The 21,639-nt window shown below is 39.8% G+C and overlaps 1 protein-coding gene across 1 annotated transcript in view; it reads left to right on the plus strand.

Annotated features, from left to right (window-relative positions):
* Window positions 1–21,639, plus strand: part of LOC114049737 (kinesin-like protein KIF26B) — a 605,544-nt gene that overhangs the window by 401,262 nt on the left and 182,643 nt on the right. Inside the window, exon 5 of the mRNA XM_027871127.1 lies at window positions 15,287–15,470. Within this exon, the coding sequence (XP_027726928.1) occupies window positions 15,287–15,470 (184 nt within the window). The remainder of the gene's footprint in view (window positions 1–15,286; window positions 15,471–21,639) is intronic.

Below are 21,639 nucleotides of genomic sequence, written 5' to 3' on the forward strand. Positions count from 1 at the left end.
TGCACTTTGCTGCTTCAAGGCAACAAATTACATCTCTGTGAGAAGTGTTTAATTTTATGTCATTTTTCATTTCACATGCTTGAAAAGAGAAAAAAGATAAGAACAAAGCACTGGGTTTTTTTATTTTAATGAAAACACTAAAAGGGAACAATTCAAATGCTTTTCAGGTTCTTATGTTTTTCCAGATAATTTAGTCTGCAGCACAGCTAAGGGAAATAAATAATTAAAGAAAACTCCTACGAAATTCTCAGAGTCATAGTACCTCAGAATTGTTAGGCCATCTAGGCCTGGGCCTTTTAACCTTTTTTTGTGTTGTGGGTCCCTTTGGCAGGTTAGTGAGGCCTGTGGACCCCTCCTCAGATAGATGTTTTTAGAAGCATTAAATAAAATACATAGGACTATAGAGGAAACCAATTATGTTGAAAAACAGTTGCCAAAAACACTTTTTTGAAGCTCATAGGACCCCAGGTTAAGAATCCCTGATCTTGGCCACCCTGGACCATAATAGAAGGCCCTTCTCAACATGCTTGACATGGTTATCAAGCTTTTGTTTGAAGTTCCCAGTGAAGGGAACCCCAGTACTTCTCACGCCAACCCACTCTGTGTCTGGATAATTCTGTTATGCCTTTCACCCACTCCTCATTCTACCTTCTAGGGCCAAGCAGAACAAGTCTGATACCTCTTCTCCAAGATGGCTCTTCAAATACTTGAAAGCAAATTTTCACTTCCTACTCTTCTTTACACTTAATATCTCTAGCTCCTTCAACCAGTCCTCATGAACTTGAGTCCCTTCCCCATTCTGGTTGCCTTCTTAGGAGCTTTGGACACTACAGTTTATCAAGAGCTTTTGTAAAATGTAGGACCCAGAATGGGACTATCACCTGCCTAGGGCTGGATGTTGTATCCTTTCCCCTACTTCTTTCTCTTTTCTCTTTTTTCTTTCTTCTCTTCTTTCTTTTTTCTTCCTTCCTGCCTCTCTTCCTCCTCCTCCTCCTCCTCTTTTTTCTTCCTTTCTCTGTCTCCCTTCCCTCCCCCCTCCCTTTTATCAGTATATTTAATATAACCAACATTTCTCAGCATAGTCCTCTTGTTCTCAGAGAGCAATCCCTTATAAAAGAAGAGAAAGAAAAATTTAAAAACCAGTTCAGCAAAATTCACCAACATATTAACAAAATCAGACATTATATGTAGTTTTTTAACACCTGTGGTCCCCCCAATATCTTCAAAGAAGAGAGAGAGATGCCTGTTTCTGCCTCTGCTCTGGGGCTATATTAGATCATTCTAATTCCACAGCCTTCTATTGTTTTGTAGTTGGTTTTATTCTTTCCATTGACATTGCTGTAGTCATTGTGTAGGTTGTTTCCTTGGTGCTGCTTTCTTCACTTTGCATCCATTCAGATGCAGTTTTCTCATGCTGTCTGTATTATTCACATGTATCATTCCTTGTACCTCAGTAATATTCCATTACATCCAGGTCACATGATTTGTAGTCATCCCCAAACCAGCAGCCATCTGCTTTGTTTCCACTTCTTTCCTGCCACAGAAAGAGCTCACTATGCCTCCCTTCATGGTGCCAAAAATCCATCAGCTGTTTAATTCACTGTTGACTCATATTGAACTCACTATCCATTAAAACCTCCGGATGTTTAGTGGTCACCCCTGGTTTGCTAAAAAGCATTCTGCTTCCTGAAGAGCAGGACATCTCTTTTGGTGTCTCCTCTGACATTCAGCATGGCAGAGGCTGTATTATGTCATGGCAATGTGCCATAGGGGAAAAGACCCTGGAATGGGAGATCAGAAAACTTAGGTTCCCCCAGATTTACTCCTTGTTAAATGTGTGGGTCGTAATTTCTGAAGGTTTGCTTCCTCATCTGTATAAACATGACAGGGATGGACTTGAGGCTATGAATCTATAAGCTGGAATTAACTTTGTAACATCAACGTGCATAATCTACATTGGATTGCTTACAATCTCAGAGGGGGAAGTAGGAAGGGAAGGACAGAATTTAGAACTCAAAATTTAAAAAAATTCCAAATGTTAAAAAACTATTTTAACACGTAATTGGGGAAGAAAATAAAATATTATATGAAAAAATAAAAAAGGCAACCCCTCCCCTAAAACATTGTAACATCAATCTGTCTGCACTAACTAATACTTAGATAGTTCTTCTCTTTCTAAGAAGAGCTGGACCCAAGCAAGTGAAAATTTGCTTTCTTTACTCTTTTTAACACTGAGGATTTGCCATGGTTCTCAGTATAGTCACTAACTGCCAAAGCAAGCACTTGTTTCTTGGAAAGATCTTAATTTATAGGGGAAAAAAGTGCAATGAAGATAGCAAGTAAATACTTGTCTATTAATCATTTAGCATTTATTAAATACCTACTATATGCCAGGAAGTGGCATCTAGGTGGCACAGTGGATAGAGTGCTGGGCCTGGAGTCAGGAAGACTCATTTTCCAAAGTTCAGTTCTGGCCTCAAATACTTACTAGCTGTGTGACCCTGAGCAAGTCACTTAACCCTGTTTGCCTTAGTTTCCATAGCTGTAAAATGGGCCAGAGAAGGCCATGGCAAACCACTCCAGTACCTTTGCCAAGAAAATCCCAACTAGGGCCATGAAAAGTTGAACACAACTGAAAAATGACTGAACAACATGTTCCAGGAAAAGTGATAGATGAAACGAGTCCATCTCTTCTCTCAAGGAGATTATATTTTACCAGGGAAAACATATGTACAATATATGCAAGATAATTTGAAGGAATTGGAAAGGCATTGGCAGCTGATGGGGATTGAAAAGACTTCATGAAGGGGATGGGGTTTTAGCTCAAGGAAACTCATGTATGTCTGAGTATCTGTTATTTTAAAAAAAAGGAATCTCTATTCTGTTCCACATGAAATGAGATTTAGCTGGCATAGTCTCTCTCCTTCTCTGTTATGAAACTGTCTCTGAAATATGTATGTGTATGTATGCATAGTTTAAAATTTATAAATACAAATATAGATATATAAATAGAAAACAGTATATGAATGTAAATGTGTAGATCTATTTATATAAATTAAATAGGTAATGCCTATAATCTCTCCATCCAACTATCTATCATGAGAGAAAGATAGCGTCACATAGTAGATAGACAGCTAGCCCTTCCTTCAGATTATAAATTAGAATTTACATAAGATGTTCCATTGCATTAGTGATGATCCCCCTCGACTGTCACTGTGTATTTAACTTCTTTGTATTAACAATTCCTCTGTATTTATTTTCTTTATATTTCTCCTGTACATACATATGGATTTGTTTGATTCATTGTATTTTGTATTCTCAGTGCCAAGAACAGTGTCTGGCACATAGTAGGCACCTAAATACTTGTTGATTGATCACTTGGTGGAATGGATTTCCCAACTAAGATCAGAAGGTTAATCTGTGATCTCCACAGGCCTGGACATCTCTCTCCCCTCCAAAACCCAAAACATATATGTATTCACTCAGGTGCTGGGCCTGGAGTCTGAAAGACATAAATTAAAATCCAGCCTCAGATTTTTTACTAGCTGTGTGACTCTGGACATGTCACTTAAAAAAAAAAAAAGAACCTCTCTGCCTCTGTTTCCTCCTCTGTAAAAATGAAGGAATCAGATTTAGCCTCCAAAGTCCCTTCCAGTTATAAATGTAGGATAGTATGAACCATAGTCCCAAGCAGCCGTTAGTGAAAGGGGTCTATTTTCATTGTTGTTGTTGTTCAGTTGTGTCTGACTCTATGTGAACCCATTTGGGGTTTTCTTGAAAGATAGTAGAGTGGTTTGCCATTTCCTTTTCCAGCTCGTTTTACAGATGAAGAACTGAAGCAAACAGGGTTAAGGGACTTGCCCAGGATCACACAACTAGTGTCTGAGGTCAGATTCAAACTCATGAAGAGGAGTCTTCCTGATTCCAAGCCCAGTGCCCTATCCATTTTGCTGCTGAGCTGCCCTTGACTGCCCTACCCTACATTAAAGGACAAGGCAGGATCATCTTCAATGTGTCATGCATTCTGCCAACATTAGAGCAATGCTCACTCACTCTCTGGGACTGTCCAGAGGGTGATTACAGGATGTCTAGTGACTGCTTGTATGGTGATCTGAAGTAGAAAACATCATAAAACCAGACCTAAACAGGGCATATAACAATGCCGTCTCTCTGTGCCCTGAGACGTCACAGCGTTAGCCTAGTATGACAAGCATCTCTAAGAAATGGGGGAGGAAGGGAGAGAACCCCCTGGGAGCAATGATCCCAATTAGCCTTTGAGACTGAAGCAGCTCACTCACAGACTATAAACGGCATCAGCCAAGAATCGTCTTGAGACATGTTGTAACCTAATCCAAGACTCAGATGAATCGCCACCAGGAGGGAGGAACAAGGTCCCACCACTAAACTTTGAGTTTTTGGTTTCAAAGCCTTCATTACTTATGTAAAGAATATAGGGTCAGGGTAGAAAGAGCACAGAGTTTTGTGTCAAAGGATCTGTATTGGAATTCCACCCCTGTGAGTTTGTTTTCTCACCTGTAAAATGAGGAGGTTAGACTAGAATGCCTGTGAGATCCTGTCATCTTCTGGTCTTTAGCCTTTGGTAGGGCCATTAGTGGTCAGCTAGTTGGTGCCGTGGATGGAGTGCCTTGCCTCGAGTTCATCTTCCTGAGTTCAAATCTGGCCTCGGACACTTACTAGCTAAGGGACCCTAGGCAAGTCACTTCACCCTGTTTGCCTCAGTTTCCTCATCTGTAAAATGACCTGGAGAAGGAAATGGCAAACCATTCCAGTATCTTTGCCAAGAAAACTCCAAGTGGGGTCATGAAGAGTTGGACATACTTGAAATGACAGAATAACAACAATAAGGGCCATTAGCAAATGGAAAAATCTGTTCCTTCTTGGTATAAGAATATAAATATACTTCCATATTAGTGCGCTAATCACTTTAGGCAAGACAGAAGGTTTTACTTTCCCATGGCCTTTAGAATAGGAGGCTAAACAGATGTCTGATATATGCATTCACTTCTTGTTAATTCCTCATTTCAGTCAATCACAAGATCTTAATCTGTTCATAACACAGGCATAGCAGAACAAGGAGCACCGTGACCTGGGAATCAGCATCCTGAGTTCTTCTTGTGTGACTTTGGACAAATCATCTTATCCCTCTTGGTATTAGTTTCTTCATCTGAAATAATGTGGGGTCTTGGATGACGTCACCCCCGGGGTCCTTTCTGGCTTTCAAATCCTACAAGGATATGACTTTCCATCTTTACAGTCATGAAATAGGATACACATGAATGACAGCACCAACGGTGTGATCTTTGGACACACAAAATTAGTGATTTTCTTCCTTTGTCTATCCAAGCATCAGTGAATGGAGTGCTGCCAAGTAAGCGGGATTCAGGGAGAGTTCACAGCTCTGAAGGAAGCTCTTTGGTTGGGGGGGATAAGGTTTGCACAGTGCACGGCTGATGCAAGACCTTAGCCTGTGTGTTTGTGCCAAGAGATTTAAGTGGACCATAACTTCTCATATTCTGAGTATACTGTAGAAACAGATTCTTCAATAGGTGACTTCCTCAAGGATTTTTGTCAGGAGCTATTAGTTGTAGATTAATAAATATTTGTTGATTGATTGAAGGACTTTCCTGGAGAACTGAAATACATTTTAAATATAGCTCCTAGGTTCCTTATTGTGTGTGTTCTGGGTGAGGCCTTTGAGGGGTGGAGGTTGGCATATCCACACACACACACACACACACACACACACGCGCACACACATCCATACACACACATGCACACATTGGTTCATGCAAGGACTCCCAAATAGAAGTAGGGTGTAGCCTTTTTTTTTTTTTAAATAGAATTTGCCTTTAATATCCTAATCCTAGGTATGACCTAACTCACTCAGCTGAGATATTTTTCCTCTGTGATATGGAAGCATGTTGCTAAGCAACCAGGTCAGTAATTGGTAAATGCTCATATTTGATTTGATTTAAGTTACTTACACAAATATGTCGCTGTTTTCTCTCTGCTATTAGACTAATGATAATCATCTGATTTTATTTGACTCAAATAAAATAAAATAATTGCTTTGGGTTGATTCAGTCATTAAGTAGCTGTGTAACATATAGCATAAGTCCCCAAGTCTCTTTAATCTTGATATTTTGTATTTAAAAATTTGGTGGCGTTCATAAGAATCATTTGAATATTAATTGCCTGCCATATTGAGAACATTGTGGTACTAGTCACTCTGAGGGGCACAAAAGAAGCATAAGACATGGTCCCTGCCCTGCAGAAGCTTCCAGTCTAGTTTTGAACACAAGCCTAGAAGCAGCAATAATAAAATAAAGACAGGATACTTTAATGCCTTATGATTTCATGATTTTTTGGGGGTAGATGCTCCCTTCACTCATATAGGTCAAAACATTGCCACCTCTTAGTAGCAAATCTTCATGACTTACTATGTCTCTTTCTCTCCCCTCCCAACCCCCCCACCCCAAAACAAAATCAGTCTCCTGAGACATAGCTATCCTTCTCCTAAGCTCCTATGACCTGGTCTAGCCTGGTCTTTGGGTCAATGAATCAGTAGTTCCTGGGTTTACATGCAAAAGTTCCAGCTTGATAGAACTTGTTAAAGCTTGCTGGTACAGCCTTCAAGAATCCAAGGTCATTTCACTCCGTGACGATGCACTGGAGCATGGTTTTACTGGAGTGCAGGGCAGAATATAAAGTGCTAAATTTTGTGGAATGGAAAAGCAAATGCTACAGAAGCCCAGAGGAGAGGGGACATCTGTGAGGGGCCATAAAAGGATTCACCGTGAAGGTGGTTCTTGAGCTTAGCCTTGAAGGGTGGTTAGGATTTGGACAGTATATAAGGAAGGTATTCTAGGTTAGGACAGTGGTCAGAGATAAGAATGATTGCATCATGTTCACAGGACAGTAAGCAATAAACTGTGGGCTCCTTGAGGGTAGGGACTGTCTTTTACCTTTCATTGCACAATTAGCTCAGGGCCTGGCACATAGTAGGCACTTAATAAATGTTTATTGACTGACTGACTGACAGGAGGCTAGTCTGACTGGAATGGTGGGAGAGTGTTGCGGAGTGATAGTAAATAAAGTTGAGGGTGTGGGGGGAAGTTAGGGCAAGATTGTGGAAGGCTGTGAAGGGCCTTTAAAGGTCATGTAGCAGAAAGTAGAGTTGAGAACAACTCAAAATTTTGAAGCCATTACATTGTAATTATAGATGATATTCTGCTGTGAATGAGAGGTATTAGAGGATATTTCATTTTAGAATTTATAGATTTATAGAAGATTCTCTTTTCATTTGGATGCCATGCAGAGCATCTTTAATGACCATGGCAAGCACCTTTGGTGAATATATGCCTCCCTCTTTTATGCTTTGCTTAATGAGGTATAATTGTATTATCAGAGGGTCATTGAACAATTATCTCTATGGTTGTATTTACTAAGGAATCTTGTGTAAACTTAATATAAACATAGGAGACTCCTTATTAAAGGAGAGCCCTTAGGGGTACACTTTTACTCTGGCCTCAAGCATTTTTAGGAAAATATTTTGTTATGTATAAGAAATGCCATAAGGGATATCGTCTAGGAAAGGTATTCTTTAAAAAGGAGGTGGGCTGGTCTTGTACCAAGAGAGATGAAGAACTGCAGACAACCTGAGTAACACGTATGAATCCCAGTTCATGAATATATGTATGTATATGTACATATATACATATATAGACAGTATGTATAGAGATAGATGTAGCTATAGCTAGATGTGCTTACTATGTACAAAACACTGTGCTAAACACTGAGTATGCAAATAGAAAAACAAGACAGTTCCTGTCCTCAAAGAGCATATACCACATATTAGGGGCAGCTAGGCAGCATAGTGGATAGAGGGCAGGGCTTGGAATCAGGAAGAGCTGAGTTCAAAGATGGCCTCAGACCCTGGGCAAGTCACTTCATCCTGGTCAATTTCCTCATCTGTAAAATGAGCTGGAGAAGGAAATGGCAAACCACTCCAGTATCTTTGCCAAGAAAACCCAAAATGGGATCATGAAGGGTTGGACACTACTGAAACAACTTAGCAATAACACAACACATCTGGAAGATTTCAGAGGCAGAGGTCCTTAGGGTACAGTGGCAAAGCAGGCGAGAATACGTCGTCTTTGGTCTAATTTCCGTAAAGCCTTATCGGTCTCTGATGTTAAATCATTTGATGATATCAGAGACTCAGGTCAAAATTATTCTTTTCTGGGTCATCAGTAGTTGGGTCTACAAATATCCAGTGGTTTCAACTTAATAAGACTTAGTGGAACTCAATTACGAATCTGATATCAACATGAACTAAAGGACCCCTGAAAAATGAGGGAAGTCTTGAAATCTAGAACCAGAAATATTTTTAGTGAAGTCTTTAAAATATGCCTATGTTTCTCAATTATCTCAAAAAACTCTTTGTCCTAACAATTTTGCATTGACAGGAAAAAGTGGTATCATCCACATTGACCATGGTTAGTGATCATTAATAAAGAAGTAGTTCCACCTGTTACTTGAGTTGCTACTAAATCAAGATCCCAATGGTTAGTTGCTACCTAAATTTTGCAAACTTACATGAATTTCAGAATTTTTCTAAAAGACTGAAGGTGGGATTTTTCCTCCTTCCCCCTTTCTCTCTCTATCTCCCTGGCTCTCTGTCCCTCTCTCTCTCTCTCTCTCTCACACATACATAAATAGATACACATATGTAGCTGTATTTTTGCCACCCAATAGTTATCAATACTGTATGATAAAATATCAAACCAGTATCATTATTGGTTAATATTATTAGTGACTCTTTAAGTCAAAACAACAGAATTCCAAATTGTTGTAAGTTAATGTGGTTTGAGGTTTAAATCCATTGTATTTTACCCTACCAACACCAAACATTATTTTTTGAAAGCCATTTCCTGAATCGCCTCTTTGGTCTAATGGAATAGATAATTTATATGAAAATAAAGGAGGGGGGGAACCCCATGAGGGTCCACATGCTTTATAGCAATAAGGGGCATGGATATGACATCACTGGCAGAAAGTGGAAAACCACAAAAAAAAAAAAACCTTTGAAAAAATTTCCAGAGAGGCTCACAAATGTTATATTGTCACCTCTAAACTTTTTTTAAAAGGTTAAAACTTAACTGCAAAGTATGGGGCAGCTAGAATGCCTCACACGGAGTCAGTATGACTGAATTCAAATCTGGCCTCAGACATTTCTAGCTGTGTGACCCTGAGCAAGTCACTTAACCCTGTTTGCCTCAATTTTCACATTTGTAAAATGAGCTGGAAAAGGAAATGGCAAACCACTCCAGTATCTTTGCCAAGAAAACCCCAAATGGGGTCGCGAAGAATTGAACACGCCTGATATGACTGAACAACAATAAAACTTCAAAATGAAGTATAATGAGAATTTTTCTATGTAGCCTTCTTAGCTCCTTTCAGCAGCTTGAGCTTTCCCTAATTTCTTACCACACCAGACTGTTATCTCAGCTGTTTTGTTATCTTCAGCCCTAGTGTCATTGACCCAGTGGGTTTCCCTCAGAGCTGCTGTGATCTGTCATGTCATTGTATATTATCAGAGATTTCTTAGAATATTGAAGTCTTTTGTAATGGCCTATAAACAATTGCAGCCCACTGCATCACTTGAAGTTTGCACAATTAGCTTGCACCCTGTGTATCCCATCATCCTGGTGCTGGAGATTTGCCATCCCCATTGCATTCTGGGTCAATGCCCTTCATATACAGCAGGTGCAGCATAGTTTGGGGGCTTAGCCAACACTTTTCAGATGCAGCTTTTCAATTGGTGTTTCATTAATCCATTGTGTGGGTCAAATTGAGATGGCCCTGAATGACCTCATAATTGTCACAAAGCTTTTTATGCACATAGCAAAATTATACATTTTGCACCATCGTTAGACACTAAGAATATATTCCCAGGATGTCATTAGGCATTTGTAGTGTTCAGAAGCAAAGACCATTTCACATGTGGAAGGGCTGAACCACTCTTCTTCTCCCTTTGCCTTCTGGGGAGAATGAACATTCTCTTCTTAATGAGATTTAACATTCTTGAAAGATTTTTTGAAGGGCAAAGTGGGATTGGGAGATACCTGGATTCAGTGGGATCTGAATCCAGGTATCTCCCGATCCCAACTGCTAGTTGTTTGACCTTGACCAAGGCATTTAGCTGGTCTCAGCCTCAGTTTCTTCTTCTGAATGGGGCTAACATTTTACATATTTTACTTCAAGCTAGTGTTGTCAGAGACAAATGCGATGATTGCTGTATAACCAAAAAAGACGATAAGGATGGTAGCCCTATTTGTTAGTGAGAACAAGGAATAACATACAATGACTCTTTTGGTACTCTGGGAATATGGGAATAGCCAGAGAGTTGTTTGTTTGTTTGTTTGTTTTTGAGGCAGTGGGGTTGAGTAACTTGCCCAGGGTCACACAGCTAGTAAGTGTCAAGTGTTTGGTCTGAGGCCAGATTTGAACTCAGGTCCTCCTGACTCCAGGGCTGGTGCTCTATCCACTACACCACCTAGCTGCCCCACCAGAGAGGTTGAGAAAGGCCACCACTCTTGTTTTTTGGAAGCCAATTTAAAATCTTGTTTTCTGGAAGCCAATTTAAAAAAAAAGCACACAAAATTGGAAGGCACAGAAAGGTTTAGACTTGTACCATTGGAGGGAAGTCTCACATCAAGGACATTGCAGATCAAATTATCCAAGTAAAATCCATTTAAATTCTTTACTTGATCAGGTTAATTCAAGCCCAAAATCCAGTTCTTGCTATCAGCACTGCCTAAATTCATTAGATTTCAGCTTTCTTCTGACTCTTAAGATCATAGGATCACCAGACTTAGAGCTGGCAGTGACCTGAGAGACAATCTAGGTTAATTACCTTATTTTACACATGAGGAAACTGAGGCCCAGAGGAGTGAGGTGATTTGTCTTAGGTCTCATAGGTAGTAAATGTTAGAGGGAGGATTTGAACTCAAGTCTTTTGACTCCAAATCCACCACTTTCTATGGCACCACTCTACCTCCTCATGGATCTGACTAAATAAAGCTGTATATTCCATATGAATGGCATTGCTCTGTCCAATTGACTCTTGAAATCAGGCAGTAGAATACTTGTGTTGTGGTAGATGTTTTTAGCAGCTATCTAGAAGTACTGTCTACAGGGGAAAAAAATCATTCCATATTGTAAGAGATACTATTTTTTCTTGAAATAAAAGGCAGAGGATTGAATGGGGCTAAAGGCTATTTATAAAGATGTGGCCTAGTATGAATAACTTTAGGAAATGTTTGCTAATCCCTGGGTTAATGAGACCATTTTATGTTAATGGTCTTTTTTTAAACTTCTGGGTTTTACTATTTTAAAAGTTATGTAATAACTGGAAGGCTGTTTTATTCATTTGTTGTTCATGTCAACCTAGTTCATGTTAACCTAGTTATTTTGAAATAACCCCTGTAACACTAATTACCCATAATGTTTCCCTACCCAAAATGTCTAACTTTTGGAGGTCCCTTTGTGACTGAAGCTCTTTTATGTTTCTGAATCAAACAATTCTTGACATAACTGATTGCTGTATTTTGAGGTGCCTAAATAGTCTAACCATTTGCGTGATGTTTAATAGAGATTAGGAAAGTGATTATATTGAAATTAAAATTACAATCAGATGTTACTGTGGTATTTCTTAATAGATTATGTATTTATACATATATTTTCTTTGATTATTTCTTTCATATATGTATACTTTGAGGGGAAAATAATGAAAAATGTTTTGCCTGAAAAACCATTCCCCTCTTCTCCCCTCATTTCATCACCCCCACTTTGAAATAGAAACTACTCAACTCCCCTTTGTGAAGCACCTTTCATTTTTGCAGGGACAAAGGATTAAATTGAAGTTGTAATTATGCAATTGAATAGAATTATAGTATCTTAGAATTGGAAAGGACCTTAAAGGTCAGCTAATCCAACCCATTATCTGATGCATAGATTCCTTCTATACCATCCCTGACAAGTGGTTATCCAACCTTTCCTTATATACCTCTAGTAATGGAGAACTTACTGCATCATGAGACAGCCCACTCTATTTTCCAATAACTCTAATTGTTAGACAGTTCTTGTATTGAGTCAAAATCTGCTGCCCTGTGGTTTTCATCCTCTAGTTCCAACTGTGCCCTCTATAGTAATGAAAAGGAAATTGAATTCCTCTTTTAATATGGTACCTACTTGGCGCTGGCAAGAGGAGGAAAATTAGTCAACACTCTCACCTCTAGCTGCTTCTTGACCTCCAACCCCCTTTCTGTCTTTATCCCTCTCATTCTGAGTTTGGAGAATGGGGCTGAGAGTGAAGTCTGTCACAGCCACTTGATCTTTCTCTCCCAAGAGCGAAAGCATTAAAATTCCAAACCTGAAACAAGCAAAGAAAAGGGAAAAAGAAAGGAATACTGGCAAGTTGTGTCTTTCCCCTTCGTCACTGACTCTTAAAAACATAGATGGACTTACACACTTAAAAGAGCTCCCAGGTATAAAAGTAGCAAGGAGCTGCTACAGGAGGGAAGAATGTGACTCACCCTCCAGTAGCAGTGAGAATCTCAGAGATTAATCACGCTTCCTGAGACGAGCAGTAACCCGAGAGTCAGGTAATACATATACTAATTTCCATCCATCTCCCTTCCTCCCTCCATTCTTTTTAGATTGAAAATATCAGGAAATATGGGAAGAAATTACACAAATGATGGTAGATTTCCTTTTCCTACCTGCTAGAAAGATATAATTTAGAAACCTATTTCCAGTTCACTTCAGTGGAGTTTCAGTCATGTAGAAGAACTGATGCAAGGTTTTCATTTTTAAGATAACAAATACATAATTATATGTAATAACAATTCTATGTAATAATATGCAATACAGTAAAATAATATATCATATACCATACTATATATCAGGTAATATATAATCATATATAATATATAATTATAATACACACACACACATGTGTGTGTGTGTGTGTGTGTGTGTGTGTGTGTGTGCATGACAGCTAGGTGGTGCAGTGGATAGAATGCTAGGCCTAGATTCCAGAAGACCTAAGTTCAAATCCAGCCTCAGACCGGATTTACTAGCTGTGTGACCCTGGGCAAGTCACTTAACCCTGTTTGCCTCAGTTTTCTTATCTGTAAAATAAATTGGAGAAAGAAATGGCAAACCACTCCAGTATCTTTGCCAAGAAAACCCTAAATGGGGTCATGAAGAGTTGGACACAACTGAAAACAACTAAACAGTAACAATATATTTATATACTATTATATTATGTTATGTTATATTAGCATTATATATGTATACTACCTGTGTGACTGGACAAATCACTTAACCACTTTGAGTCTCAGGTTCCTCATTTGTAAAATTAAAGAATTGGACTCAGGGGTCTCTGAGACCAGCTCTAATTCTATAACCTACTATCCTTTAATGATGTCTTTCTTTCAGAATCACTTAGAGCGTACATCAATGCTTGTCCCTTGAAACAGGCCTCCCAGTTTTACATCTGAGAAAAATTAGTGAGGAAATGAATGACTATCATTGAGTCAACAAAAGAGCCAACAACCAAACTATAAACAATACTGGGTTCTTCTGTCCAACTCTTTTTCCATCAGGATGTATTCCTTGCCTTTTGTCCTGCTATTGAATTGATGATGAAGGGTGGATTAGGTTTAGAACATTTGATCTTGACGGCAAAGTCAATGGTAGTCAATGAGGAAGCTAAATAGTCTGGTGGATAGAGTTCTAGACCTGAAGTTAGGAAGAACTTGAGTTCAAAATCTGCCTCAGATATTCACTAGCTGTGTGTGATTCTGGGCAAATTACTTAACCCTTCTGTGCCTCAGTTTCCTCATTTGTAAAATGGGAATAATAATAGCACCTACCTTCAAGAGTTGTTGTGTCGATCAAGTGAAATGATATTTGGAAAGCACTTTGTCAAACTTTAAAGCACTGTATAAGTGCTAACTGTTATGGTGGTTATTGTGCAATTTTCACAAACAGTAGTCCATTTAATAAGGTTTGAGAGTACTGTACTGATATTCCTGGGACAAAGGTTCTATATGAATACCTCAGTAAAAGTGAACACGGTCCACAAGAACAAATTGGAAGATGGCAGAATCTGAGTTGTGAAATGCCATTTCTGTCTGTTGCTTGCAAAACTGCCCTAGTTTTTTCAATCCTTATTGGCAAATTTCTTTCACGGAGAGACCTCCTAATGAAAGAGACCACCCATGTAGGGCTTGTGTATTCTTAAAAAAAATTTTTTTTAAACCTTTGGTTTCACACTTCTATGTGCTCCATATTTTCTCTCCCTTCGAGGGCATGACAGCAAAATCACAGAACTTATAAATGTCGGGTAGAGGTGTTGGACAGGAGTTGTGACAAGGAGCACCACATATGGCTGTTGTTGCCCAAGACTGCCTCCCTCCCGTCCTCTCTGTTTACCTATCTTGCTCTCCTTGTTTACTGGCTCCAATCTCTGCCGCTTCCACTTACATATGATTGGGGATGTGGGGAAAAGTTTCCTTGACTTGTTGCACAAAGGGACTATTTTCTGTGTGTACCGCATGTGGTGTTATTGGCACCCTGTTCCTGAAAGAAGGTTGTTGGCCATTGGGATCCTGTTTGGTGGGAGGGGAGGTAGTGGTCTCGGGAGCGATATTCCTTAAAAACGTTTTGTTTCTCCATCTTCACTCCTTGAACTGTGGCTTGTGTTTCTCCTTCATAACCGCACACATGCTATAACTTTGATTGGTCTCTCCACGGGCCCTTTTTCAGACCTGGTGTGTGTTTTACAAGGTGTTAGGACTTAAAATAGCTGCTCACACTTTCAGTTTATTCACCAGAGAATTTATTGAATGATTAACATAATAGGGGGCTGTTTAGCCCCCAGAATGGCCAGCTTCCTTCATTTCTTATGGATAACAAACAATTCCTTGTGAGTGGCAGCTACGGGCCAGTTCATTTTTAATGACATTTTTTTACTGCGTAAGCAACGGTGTAACTTATTAAGTGAGCTATTCTGTGTAAGGGATGCCTTCTGCAGAGAAAATTGGTTGTGGGCTTGCGGGTAAAGCAATATTAAGGCTTTTGTATCAAGACTAGGGAGGCCTTGAAGGGAAAGAATCAGAGGTAGCTCTAGAACAGGTAATGGTTTTCTAGTAATTTTCTTTTTATATTCCATCTCTTCATTTTCCCTTTCCAGAGCTGCTCAGAAGTTGAATCTGTCTTCCAAAAAGAAGAAGAACCGACCTTCAACGTCATCGGCATCCGAATCACCTCTCTTCTCTACAAGCTTCAGTGGGATCCTTCAGGCTTCCCCTCCTCCTGCTCCACCTTGTCTCTTAAGGGCAGTCAACAAGGTGAAAGACACTCCAGGCCTGGGCAAGGTAGGTCTTTCCATCTGGTCACCATTATTTGCATGGAGGAATGAGGTCCAGTAGGAAGAAGAAAAGGAATCAGAAGGGATGTGACGTTAAAGACGATGGAGATCTTTGTTGGGGTTTGTTTTTTGTTTGTTTCCTTTGTGTTTTTGGTTGATTTAGAAAGTAGCAAGGGAGACAGAGAGAAGGAGAGGAAAAGGGAATGAAAGAAATCTAATAGGTTAGGGACGACTCCAGTTTTTTCTTTGATTACATTTAGTTAACAGTAAATTGAGACACTCAATTTGTTGAGATCTGGTTTGTTTTTGGTAGAGAAATGAATCTGTATTGTTTCAGAGGACTGTTTATTGATAAAGATAGGACCTAGAGCCAGGGACAAAAGGCAGACTACAGAGACAGGAGATCGAGGGAGGGTACAGGAACAAGACATAGAATACACTTAATAATTTTCTCTGTGACAGTAGAGGGTTTTTTTTCCCCTGTTCCACTTAAAAAAAAAATCACTCCATCTGTTCTTGTCCTGGAACCATGGTGGTATTTCTAAGGGAAATATTTTTAGCCCTGTCTTTATGCCTGAGACACAATGCAACTTTGAATTGTCCCAAGCACTTACAAAGAAATTTAGAAAAACTATCTCAAGATCAGAATGGTTTGGCCAACTATGTTGAGAGTAACTGAACCTTTAAATGGCTGCTCTAAAGTTGCTCTCTCTTCTGGGATGAATATCAGGGTGGAACCACTTTGGGAAAGAATTTATTTTCTTTGATTAGTGAATGAGTTGGGAGCTATACAAGTTTCCAGATAAAGAGAGAGGTGGATTTTTTTCAGGCTTTGGAAAGGGAGAACATGGGCAGAAGCAGGAAGATGTCCTCCTCTGTGCCAATTCACCCATTGCCCTTGACCTGAAGGCTTCTCTTATTCCAGCCCCTGACTTTTCTATGAGACATGGCTACTCACGCTAAAGAGGGTAGTGGTTTAACAATATGTTTCAATGGTCATTTTAATGTGGCCATCCACTACATTGTCCCTTGGCACTCATGTAAAATTAAGAAGATTGGGAGTGCAGAGGGAAGAAGATATTAAGTTTTTGTATAAAGAATAGGAATTTTAGTCTTTAGTGGATCTGGGTCTAATCTTGCAGTCAGAGCTGGCCCAAGGTCAAATCATGAAGGAGTCAAAGTCTTTCTTTATTACTCTCCATTTCTTCTTCATCTATTTATTTTTCTTCCAACATCCAGTTCTCTTCTTTTTTCTGCCTACCCACTGCTCCCCATGCTTTTATACCCCACTAGAGAAGTGACAAATTAATTCGCCCTAATGCACCAAATAGTTCAGGTCTTAATCCTGGAAGGCGCAACATAACTCCAATATCCTAATATTCCATGAGATCACAGAGACTAGAGTAATGAAGAATGTTAGCCCTTCTAGGAATATTTGCATTTTTAAGAGGTTGTCTGGGGAGAATGATGCATAACCTAAAAGACTGAACGCTAATGGTGAAATTCATTCTGGTTCTTAATGTAGAAGACTTATTTCAGCAATAGAATTAACATGGGTAACTTGTGTTATTCTACTTTACATAAGACTGACCCTCTTTACCCCATACCCTGGAATGGTTCCAAGAGGAGGTAATGTATATAACTTCAACTGGCACTATGTGTTAGCACCTCAGAGGGGGCAACACAGCCGACTCAGACAGTATGAAAACAGGTATGGTTGCTTCAATAGGAGAATGCGCTGGTTCTTTCGTCCACATGGAGATCGTGTGAAGCCAATGTATTTAAATGAGCTAGGCAATGCAGTAACCACCAATATATCAGAAATCAAATCTTTTTAATTCTATTGATATACTACAGTGGGAGGAGACAGGTATCAACTTCTGGTGGTAGTCATAAAACATTGCGTATTTGCTCTTTTCTATGTTGGTGCTTTACTGGTGCCCTGATTCCTGTAGAAGGCAGCCATGTCATGTGTTTGTGTACCTCCTCAGGGTGTTGTATATGTGTATGTGTTTGAGTTGACATGCAATCGTGGGCACAATAACACTATTTGGGGAGTAGATTGTGATGATCCCATGTTTTCAGCAGATGTAAACTTGCAAGAACCATCTTAGCATGCTGGGCCTCAGTTTCCTCTTCTGTAAAGCAAAATAGTTAAACTAGATAACCTCTAAAGTCCCAGCTCAAGATCTGTGGTCGTCTGGTAGTTTCCACCATTATAATATGTCTGGTAGAAGCTAGGAATGTGATACTCTGACCTGACTTCCTAGAGCCCAAGAGGCTTCTCTGCCTGCTATGGCCACCTATACCCTCTCCTGGAGTTTAGAGAGAGGAATTTAAAGGAGCCAAGGCTCCTACCCTTCAAGATAGCAAAGAGAAGGGGTATCAATGACCAAGAAGGTGCATTTTCTCACTCCTAGCCAGATGCACATATTATCTGTCTTTCTTTTCCAGTTGAATTGTATCAGTCTACAGTTACCAGATGTGATGATAGGCATAACATGAAGTATGTGGAGCCAAGGAACATGACAGAATGCAAAGTAGAAAGGAAATGGCAGCCAGAGGCAGTGTGACTTGTAGAATATAACAGTAATCATAACCTAAACTTGTTTCTTTAAAACATGTGTGTATAATATATTATATATGTATATAGTCAAGTCTAATATATATGTAATATGCATATAATATATAATATGGATATACATATATATATAGTTATAAAGATATATGTATGTGCATATATAGTTATAGACATAGTTATATCTGTCTAGTGATATAGATATATAACAAGACTGAAGCAAGATTATAGGGAGCTGTATTTCCTTTTCGTACATAGAAATTCTATTACACAAAATGTGAAAAGAAAAAAAATATTTTTCCGACGTATTACACTAAAGACTGTGTCTGAGCTGCAACATAAGCCTACCCCTTTGTTGTTCCTGATGGCATGTTGTAATTAGAACCTAAAACTCTTTCACCCTTATTGAGGAATTCTAATCAATTAACTACTGTTGCATAATTTACATTTTAATATCTCAAAGGGGTATGAGTGGAACACAATACAAAATTGTATAATAGGCTCTATAAAATGGGCTCTTTATTTGAAATGAGCTAAACCTGCCTTTAATTATTCAGAACAAGGGTGGGCTCACCTCTAGGGCCTAGGAAGTGGGACATAGGAGTCAGCCATGAAAGTGACGCCCATCCTGCACCATAATAAAGTTCCTTAGGACCTTCCTGCCTTTAGGTAAATAAATACAAACTCTAAAAAAAACCAGTAGAACATAACTGGGGGCAGAGGGAGGGCCATGGTCAAGAGGTGACATTTGAGTTGATACTTAATGGGAGCTAAGGATTACAAGATATGGAGCTAAGAAGGGAAGGTGTTCCAGGCATCGGGCATAGCCTGGGCAAAAGCAAGAGATAGAATGCTAGACATGCAGAAAACTTCAAATCATCTAGTTTAGCTGGAACATAGAATGTGTGTGGGGAATATGACATAAATACAGAAAGATAGGTTGGAAACCGGGTATTAAGGGTTTTAAATGCCAAACAGAAGCAGACCTGTGCTTTAGGAATATCAAATTGGCAAATATGTGCAAGATGGATTGGAGAGGGAAGAGATTAGAGGCAGGGAGACCAATCAGTAGCCATTACAATAGTCCAGGAGAGAGGTGATGAGAGTTTAAGCCAGAGGGGTGGTCATATTAATGGAGAAGGGCAAATAGATAAGAGAGACATTGAAGACATGGGAATGGACAAGACATTTGATATATTCGGGGTGCAGGAGAATGGAGAATGGCTCTGGCATTGAAAACTTGGGTAACTGGAAGGTCAGTGGTATCCTGAGCAGAAACAGAGAAGTTAGGGTTAAGGGAAAGGAATAAGCATTTGTATAATACCTACTATGTTCCAGACGTTATGCTAAGCATTTTTTATAAATGTTATCTCCTTTGACCCTCACAAGAACCCTAGGAGGTAGCTGCTATTATTGTCCCCATTTTTGCAGCTGAAACCGAGGTAAACAGAGATTAAGTGACTTACCCAGGGTCACACAGCTAGTAAATTTCTGAAACCAGATTTGAACTTAGGTCTTCCTGAGATGCCTGTAGGACATATGGAAATATCCAATACACAGTTGGTGATGTGTGGCTGGAATTCTGGTGATAGGCAAGGTTTGATTATATAGATTAGTAGTGATATATAATTATAAGGACTGATTATATAGATTAGTAGTGATCTGAAGAGATGATAGTTGAACCTATAGGAGTTGTTGAGGTCACAAAGAGGAAGTTCATAGAGAAGAGGACAGGTGAGGAAAAGAGAAGAGAAGAGAGGGGCAGAATGATGAGAGAAGGGAAGAGATGGGGAAGCAAGAGTAGAGGGAAAAGGATAGAGTCCTAGGGTACACTCACACATAGGGGCAGGATGGTGGTGATAGAGATATGGTGATAAACCAGCTAAGGCTAATGGATTTGAGTCTTGGCTTCAGTAAAAGATAGGGTGAGGACAAGCCCTGGCTCCTCTTCCTCACAGCTGCCTGTGTATTAGCATGCACCAGAGGCTTTGAACCTTCACTGCGACACATATGGTTTGACTTTTCAGAAAATGAATGCCTATGCGCAGTCCATCCTGGGTGAATGCTCACTTTGCTGACCCCCAGTCCCAGCTTCGCCTAAACAACATGAGTGTAAGGCATCTTCTTTTCTTTTTCTCTAGGCCAAAGATGAGCATCAGCTGATCATCCCTAGAACTCTACAGTCAGTGAGGATTTATTAGGTGTCCAGTCTGCATTATGGAAAATAACACACATGTCAATGAGATCTCAAGTCCCTTTGAGTCTTTTGTGCCAGGGACTGTGTTAGGCACTGGGGATGGAACATGAAAGTGAGACAGTTACTGCCTCATGGAACTTTCATTCTGTTGGAGGAACACACTACACTCATAGATAATGAAATACAGGACGTATACAAAATAAAAGTGTCATGGTTAAAAGGAAAGGTGTGCTCTTCACTGAAGGAATCGGGAAAGTCCTCCTAAAGGAGATAAGCCCATAAGAAAGCCAGAGGTTTTCAAGAGTGAGAAAAGAGAACATTCTAGTGGCAAGCTGGCCAGTTTGGCAGGAAGATTGGGTACATGAGGGAAAGTATAAACAGCTTGGAAAAGAGGATTAATCATTGATGGAGAGCTAGAGAGAGACCTCTGGCCTAACTCTTCTTTTTGCAGATGAGGAAACTGAGGCCCAGGAGTTAAGTGACTTGCCCAAGATCACACACATAGTAGTCATCAGGGGTAGGTTTTGAACCTGAGTCCTTTGACTCTAAAGCCATTGTTCTTTTCACCTTCTCACATTGTTGGAGTCAAGTCTTGAAAGGCTTTAAATGCCAAATAGCTGACCAAGAAGCAATTGGATTCCATTTCATATTTGTTAGAGACCAATACTGTATGCAAGGCTCTGTGCCAGGCACTGGGGATATGAAGACAAAGTGCAGAACAGTCCCTGAGCTTCTCGCAGTTGATCTCCCCAGCTCCAGAAAATTTGGGAGCATCAGTGCTCCCCAATATATCTTTTGTCCACCTTCATAGCAGCTAGCTGGAGCAGTAGATAGAGCTCTAGGCCTGGAGTCAGGAAAACTTGAGTTCCAGTATGGCCTCTGACACTTCTAGCTGTGTGATGCTGGGCAAGTCACTTAACCCTGTCTGCCTCAGTTTCCTCAAGTGTAAAATGGGGATGATAATAATAGCACCTACATCCTCGAGTTGTTGGGAGGCTCAAATGAGATAATATTTATAAAGCACTTAGCACAGTGCCTGGCACATAATAGGTGCTTAATAAATGCTTATTCCTTTCCCTTCTCAGGCTTCATGTCAGGAACGTGACATAGGTACTTAATGCATAGCAGCTCTCTGTCTCTGTCTCTGTCTCTGTATCTCTCTCTGGATATAGAAATAGAGATTATAGCGATGTGTATACAAACAGTGCATATATACCCATTTTGTTCATTCGTTTTTCAGCTGTGTCCAACTGTTCCTGATCCCTTTGGGATTTTCTTGGCAGAGATAGGAGAGTGGTTTGCAGTTTCCTTTTTCAGCTCATTTTACGGATGGGGAAACTGAGGCAAATGAGGTTAAGTGACTTGCCCAGAATCACACAGCTAGTATGTGTCTGAGGCCAG

The sequence above is a fragment of the Vombatus ursinus genome, unplaced genomic scaffold (genome assembly GCF_900497805.2).
Source record: "Vombatus ursinus unplaced genomic scaffold, bare-nosed wombat genome assembly UNPS02014798.1, whole genome shotgun sequence".
Taxonomy (NCBI): domain Eukaryota; kingdom Metazoa; phylum Chordata; class Mammalia; order Diprotodontia; family Vombatidae; genus Vombatus; species Vombatus ursinus.